General features: G+C 43.7%; 3 protein-coding genes across 8 annotated transcripts in view; 1 reads left to right on the forward strand and 2 right to left on the reverse strand.

Moving 5' to 3' along the window:
- LOC119457571 (HEAT repeat-containing protein 5B-like) overlaps positions 1-2,982 on the forward strand; it is a 65,410-nt gene extending 62,428 nt beyond the window's left edge. For 2 of the 3 annotated variants that reach the window (XM_037719180.2, XM_049670233.1), the window contains one exon: positions 859-2,982. The gene's annotated coding sequence lies outside the window, so the exon portion shown is untranslated. The remainder of the gene's footprint in view (positions 1-858) is intronic. The other variant, XR_007467722.1, reaches the window with a different exon arrangement.
- On the reverse strand, positions 2,365-6,537 carry LOC119457575 (MAP3K12-binding inhibitory protein 1-like). 4 transcript variants are annotated; one of them, XM_037719189.2, is made up of 9 exons: positions 6,426-6,537; positions 6,209-6,340; positions 5,550-5,630; positions 5,151-5,259; positions 5,001-5,066; positions 3,933-4,091; positions 3,757-3,854; positions 3,315-3,374; positions 2,365-2,659 (listed from the first exon to the last, which is right to left on the reverse strand). In XM_037719189.2, the coding sequence occupies exons 1-9, from the start codon at positions 6,468-6,470 to the stop codon at positions 2,552-2,554; spliced, it is 858 nt and encodes a 285-aa protein (XP_037575117.1). In that variant the 5' UTR covers positions 6,471-6,537; the 3' UTR covers positions 2,365-2,551. The 4 variants fall into 4 exon arrangements, with proteins under 4 accessions (XP_037575117.1, XP_037575119.1, XP_037575118.1 ...); XM_037719191.2 differs by lacking the exon at positions 5,550-5,630; XM_037719190.2 differs by lacking the exon at positions 5,001-5,066.
- Positions 6,538-7,889: 1,352 nt separating this feature from the next.
- Positions 7,890-15,013, reverse strand: part of LOC119457572 (girdin) — a 46,583-nt gene continuing 39,459 nt past the window's right edge. The window contains exon 31 of the mRNA XM_049670236.1: positions 7,890-13,537. Within this exon, the coding sequence (XP_049526193.1) occupies positions 13,154-13,537 (384 nt within the window). The 3' untranslated portion in view covers positions 7,890-13,153. The remainder of the gene's footprint in view (positions 13,538-15,013) is intronic.

The following is a 15,013-nucleotide window of genomic DNA, read 5'->3' on the forward strand; positions in this document are numbered from 1 at the left end:
ATGCGATGCGACGAAGGCGTGCCATGTAGGGGTGAGGCACAGAGGTAGGTGTGACGAAGCAGCTCGCATATTTTATAGCAAAGCTGTTAGCCACTAGTTGGTCGGGATTTTTCATGGGGTGCTCGCCCAAAAAAAGGCAGCTGGAAAAGTGGTGTGTGTTTCAGTTTCCCGTAACAGAATTATGTCAGTTCGGGGTGGTGGTACTTGTCTGCACCAGCTTCGCTGTACATCCAGTTTCACAAGGTAAAATGGAAGCGGCTTTTCTTTTTTTTTTTTTTTCCAAGGATTTTGCTGTCTTTTTCCTTTTGGCACGCACACCCGGTATGGTTTATTTTACCATAGGGCACATGCAAAAGTTGGCAGTGCTTTGACTGCTGATGGTTATATCCGATAGCTTGTTAAAACTGGTATCATTATAAGTTGGTGCAGCTGTATACATTTCATTAAAGCTGCATTCATACTTTCATGCCAACTCTCCAAATTTTTTTTTACGTTTGTGAATTTGGGCTCAAGGACACAAGAGAGGTACTTGCTTCGACAATATTTGTACAGACAAGTTCCTGAAGCAGGTGAAATCGCCAACAGCAAAGTCCCTGACTAAGCCACTACAATCTAAAAGTGTGTTGCTTGTCAGTCTCCGCCATTCTAAGTATGCTTGCAAGAAGTGCCGAGTCATTTGCAGTATTAGTTGTTTCAGTGACAACTATGTCCAATTATTAAACATAGGTGTTTCGAATATGTGTTGTGTATGCAACATGACTTTCAATGGTGGTGAACACAATTTTCTGGACAGTAACTATGACATGAAAGCCATAACATGTATGGTATTTCAGTTGACCAAGCATTGTTTCATTTCAGGTGCGAGCTTCATTGGTGCAAGCAGAGGCAAGCTATCTTGTGCTACAGCAATAGCAGTGCCAACCAAGAGCTGTGTTATTTGTGGCTAGTCCCAAATGGCAACAGTACCATTGGAGAATTCTAGTGGCACCCAAGCAAAGCCCTTGCAAAGCACACAATTTTAATGCCTAAGAGAAAATGTGTCTAGGCTTTTGAAGATGACCACAATCGTCTTGTTTGTTCCTGGTGTACATCCTTCACATTTGCAACTATATTACAATACCCAGAATGACGTCTATATAATTAACATACATTGGTCTGCTGGACGGACACATTTGTGAAATTTCTACACTTTTGTGATGACATTTTTCTAACCTTTCAGCCCCTTTTCATTGTTGACGTCTCGTGCTCTAGAAAAACACCCTCGTGATTTTTGTTCAACACTGCCTCCTTTAATATGTGGTTTGTACAACACGTTTTTGCTGCTTAGCATTAGTAGTTAGTTTTACGTAACTGATATACATAACGCAGCTTTGCTGTGTTTAGATCCTTATAGATACCGATATTGCAAATGTTCATTCTAGAAAATTTCCTGAACGTGTTCCAATTTCATCTAAGATAATGTTACCCTTTTAGTTACATCTTAGAGCCAGTCTTTAAAACAAACCAAACCACAGACTTTCTGTCAGTTGCACATATTTTATTGTGGTAAACATGTACAGTTAGACCTGGATATAACGAAATTGACAAATTCCCGAAAAGCTTTGTCATAAATAGGATTTTGTTATATGCAAGTTCGGTACGAAAGTTCAAAAAATAAATGCTTACCATATTTACTCGATTGTAACACGCACCCGTTTTCCGTTTTCGTCAAAGCACTCATCCTTGGAATGTTATACTAGGTACTGGATGCGTGGACGCGTTATTTCGCACAAGCGCGAGGCGTCGGAAACGAAGAGCGACACGATGGTCTCGTATCATCGTATAGTGTCACCTAGTGTCAGGTTAGTGAAGTGAAGCGCAGAGACTTGCGCAGTAACCAAAGAGTGGCGCTGCCAGCACGTTGAAAAAAATTTTTTTTTTTTGTCCTTTGGAAAAGGAGAGTGCCGGCTTGGCGGGCTAGGCCAGCTGCAGCAAGCGGCGGGATCAGGTTTTAATGAAGGGAGGGGGAAAGGTCACGCCCACGGCGGCAACATCACCAGGTCGAGGGATGCAGGCCCGCCTCGCGCACACACGTGCGCTCGCTCTCGCCTCGCAGTCGCCATGAATTCGAGCACGCCAAGTGCGACGCCGGTGCTTCGCATTCCGTTGCGGTGGAGAAGGTGCTTCGGGTTGCTGCTCGCGCAAAAATGACAAAATTTGGGGCGAAATCTCTAGGTTGTCAGCGGGGAAAATTTGTTATTTCGAGGGGGTCTCCCGCTGCCACTTCGTTATATAGAGGTCTTGAATACATGTGCTTCTATGGATTAACGGTGGGGAATAGAAAAACTTTGTTATATCCAGGAATTCGTTATAAGCAGGTTTAACTGTATTTGGATTTATTTGCAACTAATGTAGGCTGTTATGTAGGAACACTGGTGCTCAAAAAGCATCGTAGCATATCTCTGTTATACATTCTCTGTGGTAAATGTTAAGAAAGATGTATAGAAAATAGAATAAATACAGTGTCACAAAACTGTACAGAATGATGTTTTTTTGTCTTCGCTCCACTGAATCAAAGCGCCATAGATGAAGTAGACGGCTCCGATGCTGCTTCTGCCTTCTCTCTCAGACGGCTCTGGAGGAGATTGATCCTGCTTTCAATCTGGGACATGCTCCAATCCTATTTCCAAGGGGAAAAAAAAAATTTAATTCTGACATGTGAATTGCATATGCATGATTACAGAAAGAAAGCTTATTGTAACTATTAGTTTTGGATGTCTGTCACTCGAGGTGCTGTCAATGTTCATTGAAGAAATTTCAAGCATAATCAAGGCACACAACTGCTGTACTCTCCAATTTAATGCTGGTTGAAAGCACTCATCGGGTTGCATAATTAAGCTTCTACTGCACTTTTAAACAGAAAAAAGCATTTAACAAATCTTGGCTGCTACTGTTTACGGTTCACTAAGTTTGAGGATGCCAATAAAAAATTTTAATGTGTTCCGGGAATCTCAAGTGTAATGTGTGAAAGCAGCAACACAGGCTTGAAGTGCACTTGAAGCCAACCATTAGAAATCACTTGATTGGCCCAAAGTTTGATACTCCTTGGCACAATGAGTTCTGAAAGTGCACCTGTAACAGTAAAGTTAACAAGACACTAAAGAAACATCTCATGACAAATTTATAGCAGAAAATGCAGGATTCAATTTGCACAGCGCCCACACAGAAATATTTGCATGCTGCTTGTAATCTGTTAGAGCAGTATTCTTTGGCAATACTGAATCTGCGTTCACTGTGAATATGAAACAAACAGCTTTGACTGAATGTGGACTCGCCTCGTACTGTCTTGAAGTATCACCAGACTGACTAGCTTGAGCAGAAGGCGCCGAATGAGCCTGCAAATTATCAAATACAAATAAAAGCAAGTTGGCTTGTTTACGAACAATAACAAAAGGTACGTCAAAAAAAAGAAAATAGACCGGCAGGTAACTAAGAGTTTAACAAATACACAGGACAGTTGCAAACATATCCCTTTGTTGCAATCTGCAGACAATTATGACAGCTGTAGACTTTCAGACTTGTCTTTTCAGCGACTCCGAATATATTTTGCAAGTCATCCTACATTGGTCACACATGTTGGATGTCCAAAGTTAGCTTACGGCACTGAGGATTCTGATATCGTTAAATGAGGTCTAGTTTTTCAATTCCACTTGCTATCAGGTTCCACATGACAAAATTTGCATGATGCCAGCCGCTTCATCACTAGCATAGCATTACCGTCACACTGAAATAGTCTGGCGATATTCCTTCAAGGTACAAGATTCTGTCTTCCAGCTGTTTGAGCCGAGCATAGACGTCGTGGGGCACAGCACACCCTGCAAAGCAAAAACGCAGTTTACAATTTGGGTTGTGTTGCGAATCCAACAAGTGTACCCAATCAGCGAACGACATACCAGATTTCAACTTCAGGTGGGACTCCATGTTACGCAACCTTTCTTCAATTCCTTCTGGTATAGTGGCCGAATGCTCTTGTTTGACGGGGCTTTGCGTGTGGCTAGTTGTAGGCCTCATAAGTTTAGTCATTGGACCCCACTGGTTCACAACCCTGGAAACTGGAATTGGTAAATATTCATGTTATCCACTGTTCTAGGAGCTTGTGCAATAAAGGCTGCATTTAAAGTAACGCTAGATAAAGATATTTAGACAAAGTTGGCGCATTACATTTATGAAAGTGGTGGTTTGGCATGTCAAAAAGCAACACCAAAGTAGGGAAAGGCGGGGTCACCATTTTTAATTTGTCGCACCAGGGGCCGTATTCTGAAATGTTCCACTTCGGCGAAATTTCTTTTTCGCTTCCCGGCGCGCGATGATTGGCTGTTTTAGCAAAATTGGATGAGCTGATTGGCTGGTTGAGCCTGACGTCATCAATTTTGCTCAACCGGCCAATCAGCGCGCGCCTGAAAGCGAAAAAAGGAATTTCGACGAAGTGGAACGTTTCAGAATACGGCCCCAGCTCTTTGGGACACCATAGAGTGGGGTGTTGGTTAAGGCTGGTCAGTTTATTAGTGAACATGTAATAGCACTGCATCGAAAAATATATGAAAACTCAACCTGGGCCTATACTCCTGGTTAATCACCTTCAAGAATACTTTCACTTTTACTGCGTACGGTGTGACACCTAATTGGAGTGACAGACATCGTCTACAGGCTATCAAATATGTGTGACATCCCAGAAGTGATCAAACAACAATACAGGCCCAGAAGGCATCTCTCATGCTCAGTACATTAGCAATCTTGCCAAGACTTCACAGCCCAAATAGGGCCCGAATGTGCAAAAATTCTGCGAGATATGCGACATCAAACTGGTATCAATGATGCTCCTTAAGCACGCAATTAAAATTGCAATTCAGGTTCACTTGCTCCGCTAATGAGCCATCTTCCTTTTACTGAAGAAATGCAGATGTACTTATAAAAGATCTACAAATATATCCCGAGTTTCACTTTAACATAAGTAACCCAACCTTTGACATGGCTGCTTCCACCAGACCTGGGCACAAAGACAGAATCAACCCGGGCACAACTTTGTTCTGAAAAATAAAAATATGATTGCACACTGGTGCAAAGCTGCCAAAGTGAATATTGACTATTAGAACTGCGAAATGTCACTGCACCTGCATCGGTGTCAACTTCGCTTGCTTTTGAGCAGCAGAACTCCTGGACATTCCATTCATCAACTTCCTTCCGTTTTCTGGTTATAAATGCTTCAATCCTATCATTGATCTGCAACCAACAAAGAAGTAATGAATTTTATTCCAAATGCTATTCTTGTGATTTATGGCATATTTGACTGGTCATTAGAAAGCACTCCGACAATGCTAAAAAAAAGTCGCTTAAAATAGCCACTAGGCTTTACAGCATGCATAAAAATGCTCCAGTGGCGATGTCAAAGCCGTATTATTACAACTAGATTTACTTAATCTCCTAATATAGCTTTAAAGCTTTCTTACACAACTTTCCTAGCACTGTCGGAGTGCTCTGGAATGCCCAGTCGTGTGTACCGTGTCACTTACCACTTTCCGGTCAACCTGGATTTGAACAATCTTAGGATCAACTTTAGGGGTGGGCTGTCGGGTGTTGAATGGGAGACTGTCCTGTTCAGAAGGAAACGATTCCGGCATAAGTCCTTGAGCGCGTGTATTTTTTTTTTTTTTTTCACACTTAAGCAATCTGTGTGAGTGTTAAGCAATCTGCGCAAGGTTAGATTTCCTTTTTTGCAAACTGAGCCATGGTTCCGTATCTGTTTTGTTCAGTGCGTGTATGCGCTCTGACAACGTATGAACTTTGAAGTTAGCCTAGGCACTTTCCTGTGTGAATGCCATAAAAAGACGAAACAAGAGCGTATTTAGGGGCGCTCCCTCGGGTCAGGCGGCCTCTATGGCGCGCGGAAGCGACTCAAGAAACTTATTGAGTCTTTCTATACACATTGTCCGCTGTGATGTCGAGCGGGGGTATTATTTACTAGCAGTGTAGTGCCACACATGTGAAATAACATAGCATTAATTTAGTCACGAAACTTAATTTGTTCGATCTCCTTCGCTATCCTATCGTATATCGCAATTACAGGCAACCAACCGCTCTGCTACCTCGGTCAAATAAGGTTCGCGTAATTCCAACACCGCGTTGGATCTGCGTGTGCGTGTTTATATATATGAAACTCCATGCGACGTACCTTGTACTCCTGAAAGCGACGAATCAACTCATCTAATGCAGATCCCAGAGAAGCGGAGCATTCCGTTGACGGTTCTACACAATAGGTGTCGTACTCGAAGCGAAACGATTGCAAGACTCCGGCCTCTAGTAGCTAGAAAGAAAGCAGGACACTGTGGATAAAGCCAGCACAGGTGGTTTTAGTAAAGCTCCCATCAGACGGTACGTGCTGTACTTACGACTGAAAACACTTTCGTACACTGCTTTAAACAGGCTTCTACCATGATGTTTGCTTATGACAGCTTGTCGACCACGTCAAAACTCACGTGCGGATACGCTTGTAAACAATCAAGTAGGATTGGATTGCTTTGGCTAGGCTCGTAACGACTTCAGTACTATTTCTCACAACTATTTACTTTTTTGGCTTACTTTTTTTCGGTCTTAACAAAAACACCGTTAAACTCGTACCAGAAAGCTAAGCTTTAAAGGGTTTTGAAATTGAGAAGATATCTAATATTTATTTTGTTGTGCCGACATGCGCGCTCTGTCCGAGTTTGTGACGTCATGAAGCGGCAACGTCAAAGTGGGTGTTATGAAGTCCCGTGTTGCGGCAGCCTGAAGCGTGCCTGACAACCCTAGTCTGGCATTCTAAAGTGTTCTAAAGTCTTTCCAACTAAGTCTTCCAAGTGGCCTCTGTCGCCGCCGCTACCAGCACCAGCGTTCGCTAAACCCAAACTCTCAACATGCGCAGACAGTGTCACTGAAGATTTCATGGGGATAGAGCGCAAGCTGGCGAACCTCGGCCGCTGTACAGGCCACCGCAGCAAGGTGCCGGACTGAAGAAAAGGTACAGTGATGCATTTTCTTGGCGAGTCGTTGTCGCGGAGGCTGCCGAAGCTCGCGTAGAGGGCGTATTAACCTACAGCACAAAACAAGTGCGCCGTCGTCAAAAACTGTTTACAGGGCCTTTCCAGAGAAGCTCCAGAACTTCGTTATAACGAGGTTTCACTGTACAGCTCATAAAGTGTTGTGTGTGATCGAGAGTACTGTAAATCAGGTGGTTGTACACGCATACGGTGCATTTGAGAAATTCCTGTGCTACATTCCCCGCCCTACTGCTCCAGTAATCCCAGAGTGGAGGTCCCGCTATGATGTATTTTCTCAAACTACTCTGCATGCTCCCAGAGGTAAAGGCTCGGAGGAATCATAGCTGCTTCAGGTAGTGCGACAGGACGAGGACAAAGGAGTAAAATGGCAGGACATGAGCTGTCCTGTGACCTCTGTGAGTTGGAGTGCAACTCGCTCAACTTTCGGTTCTTCTGCAACACTCGGCCGAGTTCGACGAGTATCATCTATGAAAAAAAAAAATTTGGTCTGGCAAGTCATTGGTGAAATGTACACAGTGGTATTCTGCACTGATCCAAATTAATTAACAGGTAACATTGACCTTTAGCCATATGGCAAACTTTGTCTTCAATTGGACCAGACCTCAGCATCCCTGATGCCAACAAGCAGCATAACCTTTGTTGTTCGTTATGGACTGCAAACGACATAAGCAGCATGTGAAAGGTAATCCTTGCAGCTGTTTGTTATGGCCTTGGTGCGTGTGTGGACACTTGCTTTACTTATATTAGCCTTTTTCTCTTGCGGATGCAGTCATTTCACTGAGAACTTATCTCACAAAGATTGCCACAAACAGAACCTTTTTCAGACCACAGAAGACTTTTATTTGCTGTTCATTCCTCTCAGAAGACCCAAAGCATGAAAATACATTTTAAAAAAAATCTTCAGGCAACACCTACAAGGCAACGAAGTTCTTTCTGAGCTCAACAACTTAATTCTCACACAAGCTTCTGAAAAGCAGAAAACGTGACAACCAACAAAACTAACGACAATGAGCTGTACATCTATTTACATATAAAATCTAAAATAAATGCAAAAAACAAATGTATAATGTGAAGCTGTCATAAATAACATGATTTGGTCAAAAGCTGAAGCAGACTGCAGCCTTGAGAATGAAAACGTTCACGCAGACACGCATTATAATCTGCATCACAAGAAACGTTTGACAGGTCAACCTGATGGACTACACAGGCACAATGCTCAAATCAGAGCAGTAAATTTCTTTGCTTCTATATATGTATTAAGCATATTAAGCACAAGGCTATAGCCAGCATCACAGCAAGGAATCAGAAAAACTGAGGCACATCACTGAACAGCATTTCTGAGCTATAAGAAAGAAAAAAAAACTCCTACTCTTCGGAGTCACTCACATCTATTGAAGTTGAAGAAGCCCATCCCTATTCAAAACGCACAACTTATGGCAGTGATATATTACCTCTTTAGGAGCACTGTAGAGGTTAGGAGAAGCCATCATGAAATGGTGCTTCCCAAAGCTTCGAACCTGCAACACCGCAAAAACTATAACACTGTCTGTTCATGTGGTTACCCTGTGAAATCAAATTGAATGAAATGAAAAATAGTCCCAGCAAAGGAGCCAAAGCTGTCAGCATTCATCAAAAAGACCACAGGTTTTCATCAGCACAAACATTTTTCTGCCATTCAAGGAAAGCAAGCACTAACCAAAAGATTATTGCATAGAGTTGCTGTAGACTAAAAAGCGTAGACAACCCGAAGGAGGCCCAAGTACACACTAAGCTAAACAGCAGGCACAAGCAGGTAACTGGTCTAAACTTGCAGCACTGTGCGTTTCCTATAATAAATTACATTTGTTCTACAGACACTCACTACAGGCTGACTGGTATGCTTACTGTCTCATAATACACAAACATACAGGCACAACCTGGAGGAAGCTGTGGGCAGTTTCAATAAATGCAGTGCAGACCTTTGTTCACGAAGCAGTGACAAGCTTACAACATGCATGCTACTACACATACCTGACCTTCTGAGTGCAGTATCTCCTAACTGCATAACATTAACACACATCAATAGCCACAATTAATATATCTTATCAATATAGCAACAATTGCAGACCCTCAAACATGGGAAGATGTGCGGGCGACATCATCTGTGCGTATCGCTTCATCTCTAAAAATAGCAAGAGCAAAAGCATGACACAACAGTTAGTGTCAGCCTGATATACTGCACTTGCAACATCAACCAATCCTGCCTTAAAGTTTCGTGAATTGTAGCTAAATCGCTAGTACAGCAGTACAGCATTGTGCATGCCACTTGGCAAAAAATCTCAAAGGGCCTCAAACCGGCTCAGATATTTTGGATTTCACAACCACACTTGGCATCAGGCAGCGATGTCTCTACAGGTAGTGTGTCCAAAACATGCAAGCTAGACGTTTCATCACCAGCGGCTCCTGGGGCATTTCCAGCATATATATACTGGTTCATATCGCTGTATTGACATGCTGATGTCGGCAAGTTTTGAGGATCGCTTTTGAAAAGCTGTGCCTTTGATGCTGCAAAGTTTATGCAGTGACAAGAACTCTGGCTTCACAGTACTTTGTAGCTTGTGAAGCAGGTGTTTTGCTTGTAAAAAGGCAAGCAGTTACAGCCATGGATGTCAAACTTTTGAGCTCCAAAGGTCTACCAGCGCTAGGGCAGCACCAGAGTGCTGAAATCCGAAGCCACATGGAACTGTTGCACTTTGAAAGCTACACCAAACTGTTATGAAGTCCTGAAACCAATTAATAAAAACATAATGCCACTCCCTGGCTTTTTTTACTGTTATGACCTTTCTGCATGTTTAAAGCTACCTATATTAGATTTACGTAAGATGCAAGAGCCAGAAGCTGCTTTGTGCAGTTTGGACACCAGATATTTCTGCGACTTCCACTCTGCCATCAGTCATGCGGGACTCTATGGGAGTTGGTGCTCAGCTGTCATCATAGCAAACACAAGACGCAAAGAAAGAAAGGCGCACGTACACAGCGCTGTTTGTGTGCGTGTGTTTGTGTGCGCTGTACATCGAAGATCATGGATCACCAACTCGCCCGAGCCAGTACCCTATCATAGTAATGATTGAGAAGAGCGCCATTAAAATGGTGGGGCTCACATGAACACTCACATTTCTGTAAAGTCTTGTAGGTGCTAGGCGCAGGCGGGTGTGAGGATAAGCAATAAGAGAAAGGCATGTGCACACAGCGCAAAGAAAAATTTTGTTGCTTCAAACACCTGTCACTCGTGGACACACTCCTGTCAATTGCATCTGGACCAGGTCTGTTCCTTAAAACCAACTGCACAGATTGTGCAGCCAAAATGGGCATAGCTTTGTCACAACAGCTTAGAAGATTAACTTTATAAGTTATGTAGCAAGCAACAAAAAAATGCGCAGCATTAAAAGCCTCACCTCAACTTTGAATTCTCTGTTCTGCACAACAACGCACTCACAACACACATCAAAATAAGCTAATTTTCGTTGTGACAAAGTAATGTGGCTTTCCCAACACAGGGCCAACTTGTAAGTGTGAAATGAACAAAATGCATGTCTGAACACATTGTTCCTTCCAAGTACGAAATGGTGGAGCAAAATTAAAATGCATGAAAAAAATAAATAAGTAGGTTCAGCTAAGGAACACATATACACTTGAACAAACACACAAGTAAAGGCACAGGAGGGGGGAAGAGACTCTTGTCATGATATGGTTCAGTGCACACTACAAACCAACCTTGCACCTTTCCTAACATACTTGTATTCCTAAAAAAGAAAAAAAAAAAAAGATCCCTTCAACTAATTGGAGAAAGGGCATAAGCTTGCACATTGTCAAATGGCTCAACAAAACAAGGGTTTGCATGAGCATGAATTGCACCATGCCATTAGTTTACAAAGCCAAGGATCCAGGATGCAAACCTAAATGAATCTGATAACTGGCATTTAATCTTAGCCATAAGATCAGGCCATTCATTCAAATCATCTCACTCTTAGCTCGAGACACTGGAGGCTTCAGTGGTCAACACAACAGATGGCTTTTGACAGAGTTTGGCAACAACCCAGAAACCAAGACACTAAAAGGCTGCTCCAGTGTCTTGCTTACCTACTGTCTAAAAAGCTTTCACAACACAGTAATGAACAGATAATATGTGCAGTAGAATGAGCCAACTGACGAAATAAACACAGTATGTCACACATAAATGAATCGTTGAATGTCTTAGGAACCGTAATGAATGCAGCTTTTCCAAAATAAATTGTGACCTTGAAACTTGAAATTAAGAATATTGCCAGCGGCCGGGCCCTGCTTCGATGTTTCCTGAAACTATCATGTGCCAGTGACTTTCCATTTTTTATCCACTGGAGAAGCCACAAGTCACTTCATTTTAGGCAGCAGGCTTCACTAGTCACAACACTTCCTAGATTTTGGTTCCGGAGTCCATGTGCACATATACATTCCCAAACTTGTAAAGCACTGTATGGGGTATTTAAAATAACAGCCTAGGATGCTACACAATTTCAATACAAACAGCGCACATTTTGTCCTGCCTTGTGCATGTCTGTTACCAGTGGTGTCAAAAAGCTAATCTTTGATTGGTGTGTTCGCACATTTCGTGAATTTAAAATCTCTAGTTCTGCCATTTTGCAGTCACGTATGAGCTCACTGTGCCACGCGAGAAATGGCGGAGAATAAAAGAGCAAAAGCCAGTTCTTGCATTACAAACAAAACAAACTGTTTAGGCACAAGGATGTAGCACATAGCATGTCGTCATTTCACGCACCTACACATATTTTGATTCAGAAGCACACGGTGCCATGGCGTTTTGATCTTGAGCTTTAGAAACTGACTGTGCAACATTTCTCACTTGAAAATGCTGAGAAAACAGCAAGCAGCCACGTGGTATGAACAAACAGCAACAATCAGGCACTGCATTTTGTCCCAACAATGACAAACAGTGCCACCGTTCTGTTCCTGCAAATTGTATGTTTGTTATCCGCCACTGCAGATTACATACACTTAATTATTCTGGATGAACAGGGCAGATAATGCACATAAATGTGATATTACACTGCATCTACAGTGAAACTTTTGAAGGGAAATGAGCCAGCGGTTTAAGCCAGAAAAGTTGCACGCGTGACAACCTTAACACAAATTACAGCAGCCACGGTAGGCAAGTGGCTGCTGCCGCAACTTTGCATGGCAAACGTGGCACGTGAAGGCTTATGATAGCATGGGATTGGGCATCTGGGTTGCACAATGCGGTGAATCACGTCTAGTAAAAATATTTATCGGCCACACCTCGAAAAATTGAAATAAAGTTTGTTCCTTGTTTTTGTCTGTGAAGTCAAAATGTGCATAGAACAGGGGTACAGAAATAATTCACTCCTGAACGGCCATTGGAGAAACTGTGGGATCTGGATAGAAGAAACAAACCACATGGTTGATGTTTCGGCACAGTGCAGAACTCCCTTAAACCAGTACGAATAAAAATTTCGTTAAGTGGCTTGGTTTCATTTCTTTTTCTTCTTTTTTTATGTAGCTGGGTGTGTTCTCTGTTTTCGGTTACACCTTAATTCAGCTACGTACACAGTTTTCCCAAGTTTCCGGTTAATAACGCTTTGTTGGGGTGAGCAAATCTGTTACGCAATTTTTCAATAGTGCATCACCAACTGCCTGTTAGCAGGAGTGAAACTGCTTGAAGTCTCAGCGACTCCTTTATGGATGCTGTACCAAGTGGGTCGACATTACTCTAATCGCATTAAATAATTATTTCACTCGGGAATTTTCTTGCACCTGCAAGGGCTCAACATGATAGCCTATCTCATGTAAACCACTGGGCTTGTAGACTTCTGAATAAGTACCGAGTGCACACAGATGCCAGGCTTTCAACCATTCAGTTGTGCGTGTTTAGCATCAACGCCACAGCTAACATTGATTAACACAGCACATAGTTGTGCATATAGTGGTGATAGAAGTTGCCCTAAACAACCAAATGGCTCCAGTGCCAATTAATAAAGTAGCAGGCAGAAGAAACACAGCCACAAGTGGCCCAGCTAGGTCACCCCTCAGACACAACCATACTCGTACCAAACAGCATTTGCTCGTTTCTCCCGGCTGCCTGGCTGATTGTTGTGGTCAGTTGAGCTCTGCGACGCGTCGAAATCTGTGTTGTCGTCTAGGAGGAGTTTCTCCTGTGACGTGCAGAGCCTGAGAGGGGCTCGCAGGCCAGGCGAGTTGCCGACGCCACTCCCACGCAGACGTGAGTACATGGAGTGCCGCAGAGCAGGGGTGCGTGAGAAACCATGTGGTGTAGACGTGTGCGGCTGTGCCGTGGAGGCTGGGGATGCGGCAGCAGGCTCCGCAGCATTGACATGCGTCACCAGGTTCACTGTGGTATGGTTCTCAACAGTGACATGTGGTGCTGGCAAGGGCAGTGGGCTGGATTGTTGCTGCAGCGGGACAAAAAAGAAAAAAACGAGATGTTTACGTGAAAGTACTTGAAAAAGATTTACATTGTTCCATGTATGTGTCCTGTATGTACCAATGTGTAAGGAGCGCAATAACATTTGCTTAATACAAGGCAACTGTAGATTGTGGGTAGCACAGAACATGAAAAGGAGGACAAACATGAGCGCTCGTCTTCGTACCCTTTTTCATGTTTGCAGCTGGTCACAGTCTACACGACCAAGCCAACTAGCCCAAACTGTCACCTTGCAAGGCAACCCTTGTTCGGCAACCTCTATTAAAGGGTATATACAAACTCCCTGCCTCGAGCACAAGACATCCAAATCGTCTTGGCATGCTTCGAGGAGAAATAATCTCCCCACCTTGTTCACTGTGGTTATGGCGTGGCTAACTAAACACTTTGCGTGCACTGGAGATCTCTACTTCACTACAGTAGAACCCCGCTGTTACGTTCCCGGGTGCTGCGTTTTTCCGGCTGTTACGTTGTTTTCAGTCGGTCCCGGCACAGCTCCCATAGAACCCAATGCACTGGTAACCCCGCTGTTACGTCGCAACTGTGGGACCGTTCCCGCATCATACGTTGCGAACTGCCACCCTGCGCCGGCCCGAGCGGCCATTTTGACTTTTCATGTCCCTTGGCTTGGTTGCTTGACGATGGCATCGGCCGCCCAAAGTGCCGGGGGCGACACTTATGACGTATTTTCGGTTTCCGCCAGCCAAAGTATGGCCCTTGAGATCCGTATTTGCTATCTAAAGATGGTGTCTATGACGCTTTGCGGCCCTAAAATTGTTTTTTGGCTCATAGATGTTCCGTATAAAGTCCAAGGACGATAACACCGTCGCCGCGCACCGTATGCTGTATGTGCGAGTGTAAATGTGCGAGGGGAGCCGACGAACGCGTCTAAATCTTGCGCGCGAAAGAAAGAAAAGCAGGGAGGAAGAGCGCGCCTTCTTCCGTTGCACTCGAGGCACAGGCGAGGGAGTGAGGGGGGAGGGATAGCGGAAGCGTTGTGCCCTTGTAGCTTGTGCTCTGGCATCGAATGTGTACTGCGCCGCGACGCGCAGTCGCGCGGGCCATATCTTGAAAGCGATCTACGTTGGGGGCAGAGTCGACTCAGTGTAGGTGTGTCGGCGGCTCATAGCTTTGTGCGTGCTGTGTGTTCTTGGCACTCAGTTTGCGTTGAAGTGATGGACAACAGCACGAAGGTCACTTCGCTCGCTTCTGCAGCGGTGCGTGTCCACGCTCATCGAGTGTGATGTGTTCATGTTTGGCTGTGGGCGCTGACACCACGCTTGTTAATATAGTTAATAAGCGAATGTTTACAAGTTTATACGGACGATAAAACTACTATTCTTACTTTGTATAGCTGTCTACTAATTTGCTATTGCAATCGATACTTCGGCTGTCGGGCGAAACTACGACTTTTTTTTCACACGTAAGAATTAAAATAATATTGTGT

Source organism: Dermacentor silvarum, chromosome 7, assembly GCF_013339745.2.
Source record: "Dermacentor silvarum isolate Dsil-2018 chromosome 7, BIME_Dsil_1.4, whole genome shotgun sequence".
Taxonomy (NCBI): domain Eukaryota; kingdom Metazoa; phylum Arthropoda; class Arachnida; order Ixodida; family Ixodidae; genus Dermacentor; species Dermacentor silvarum.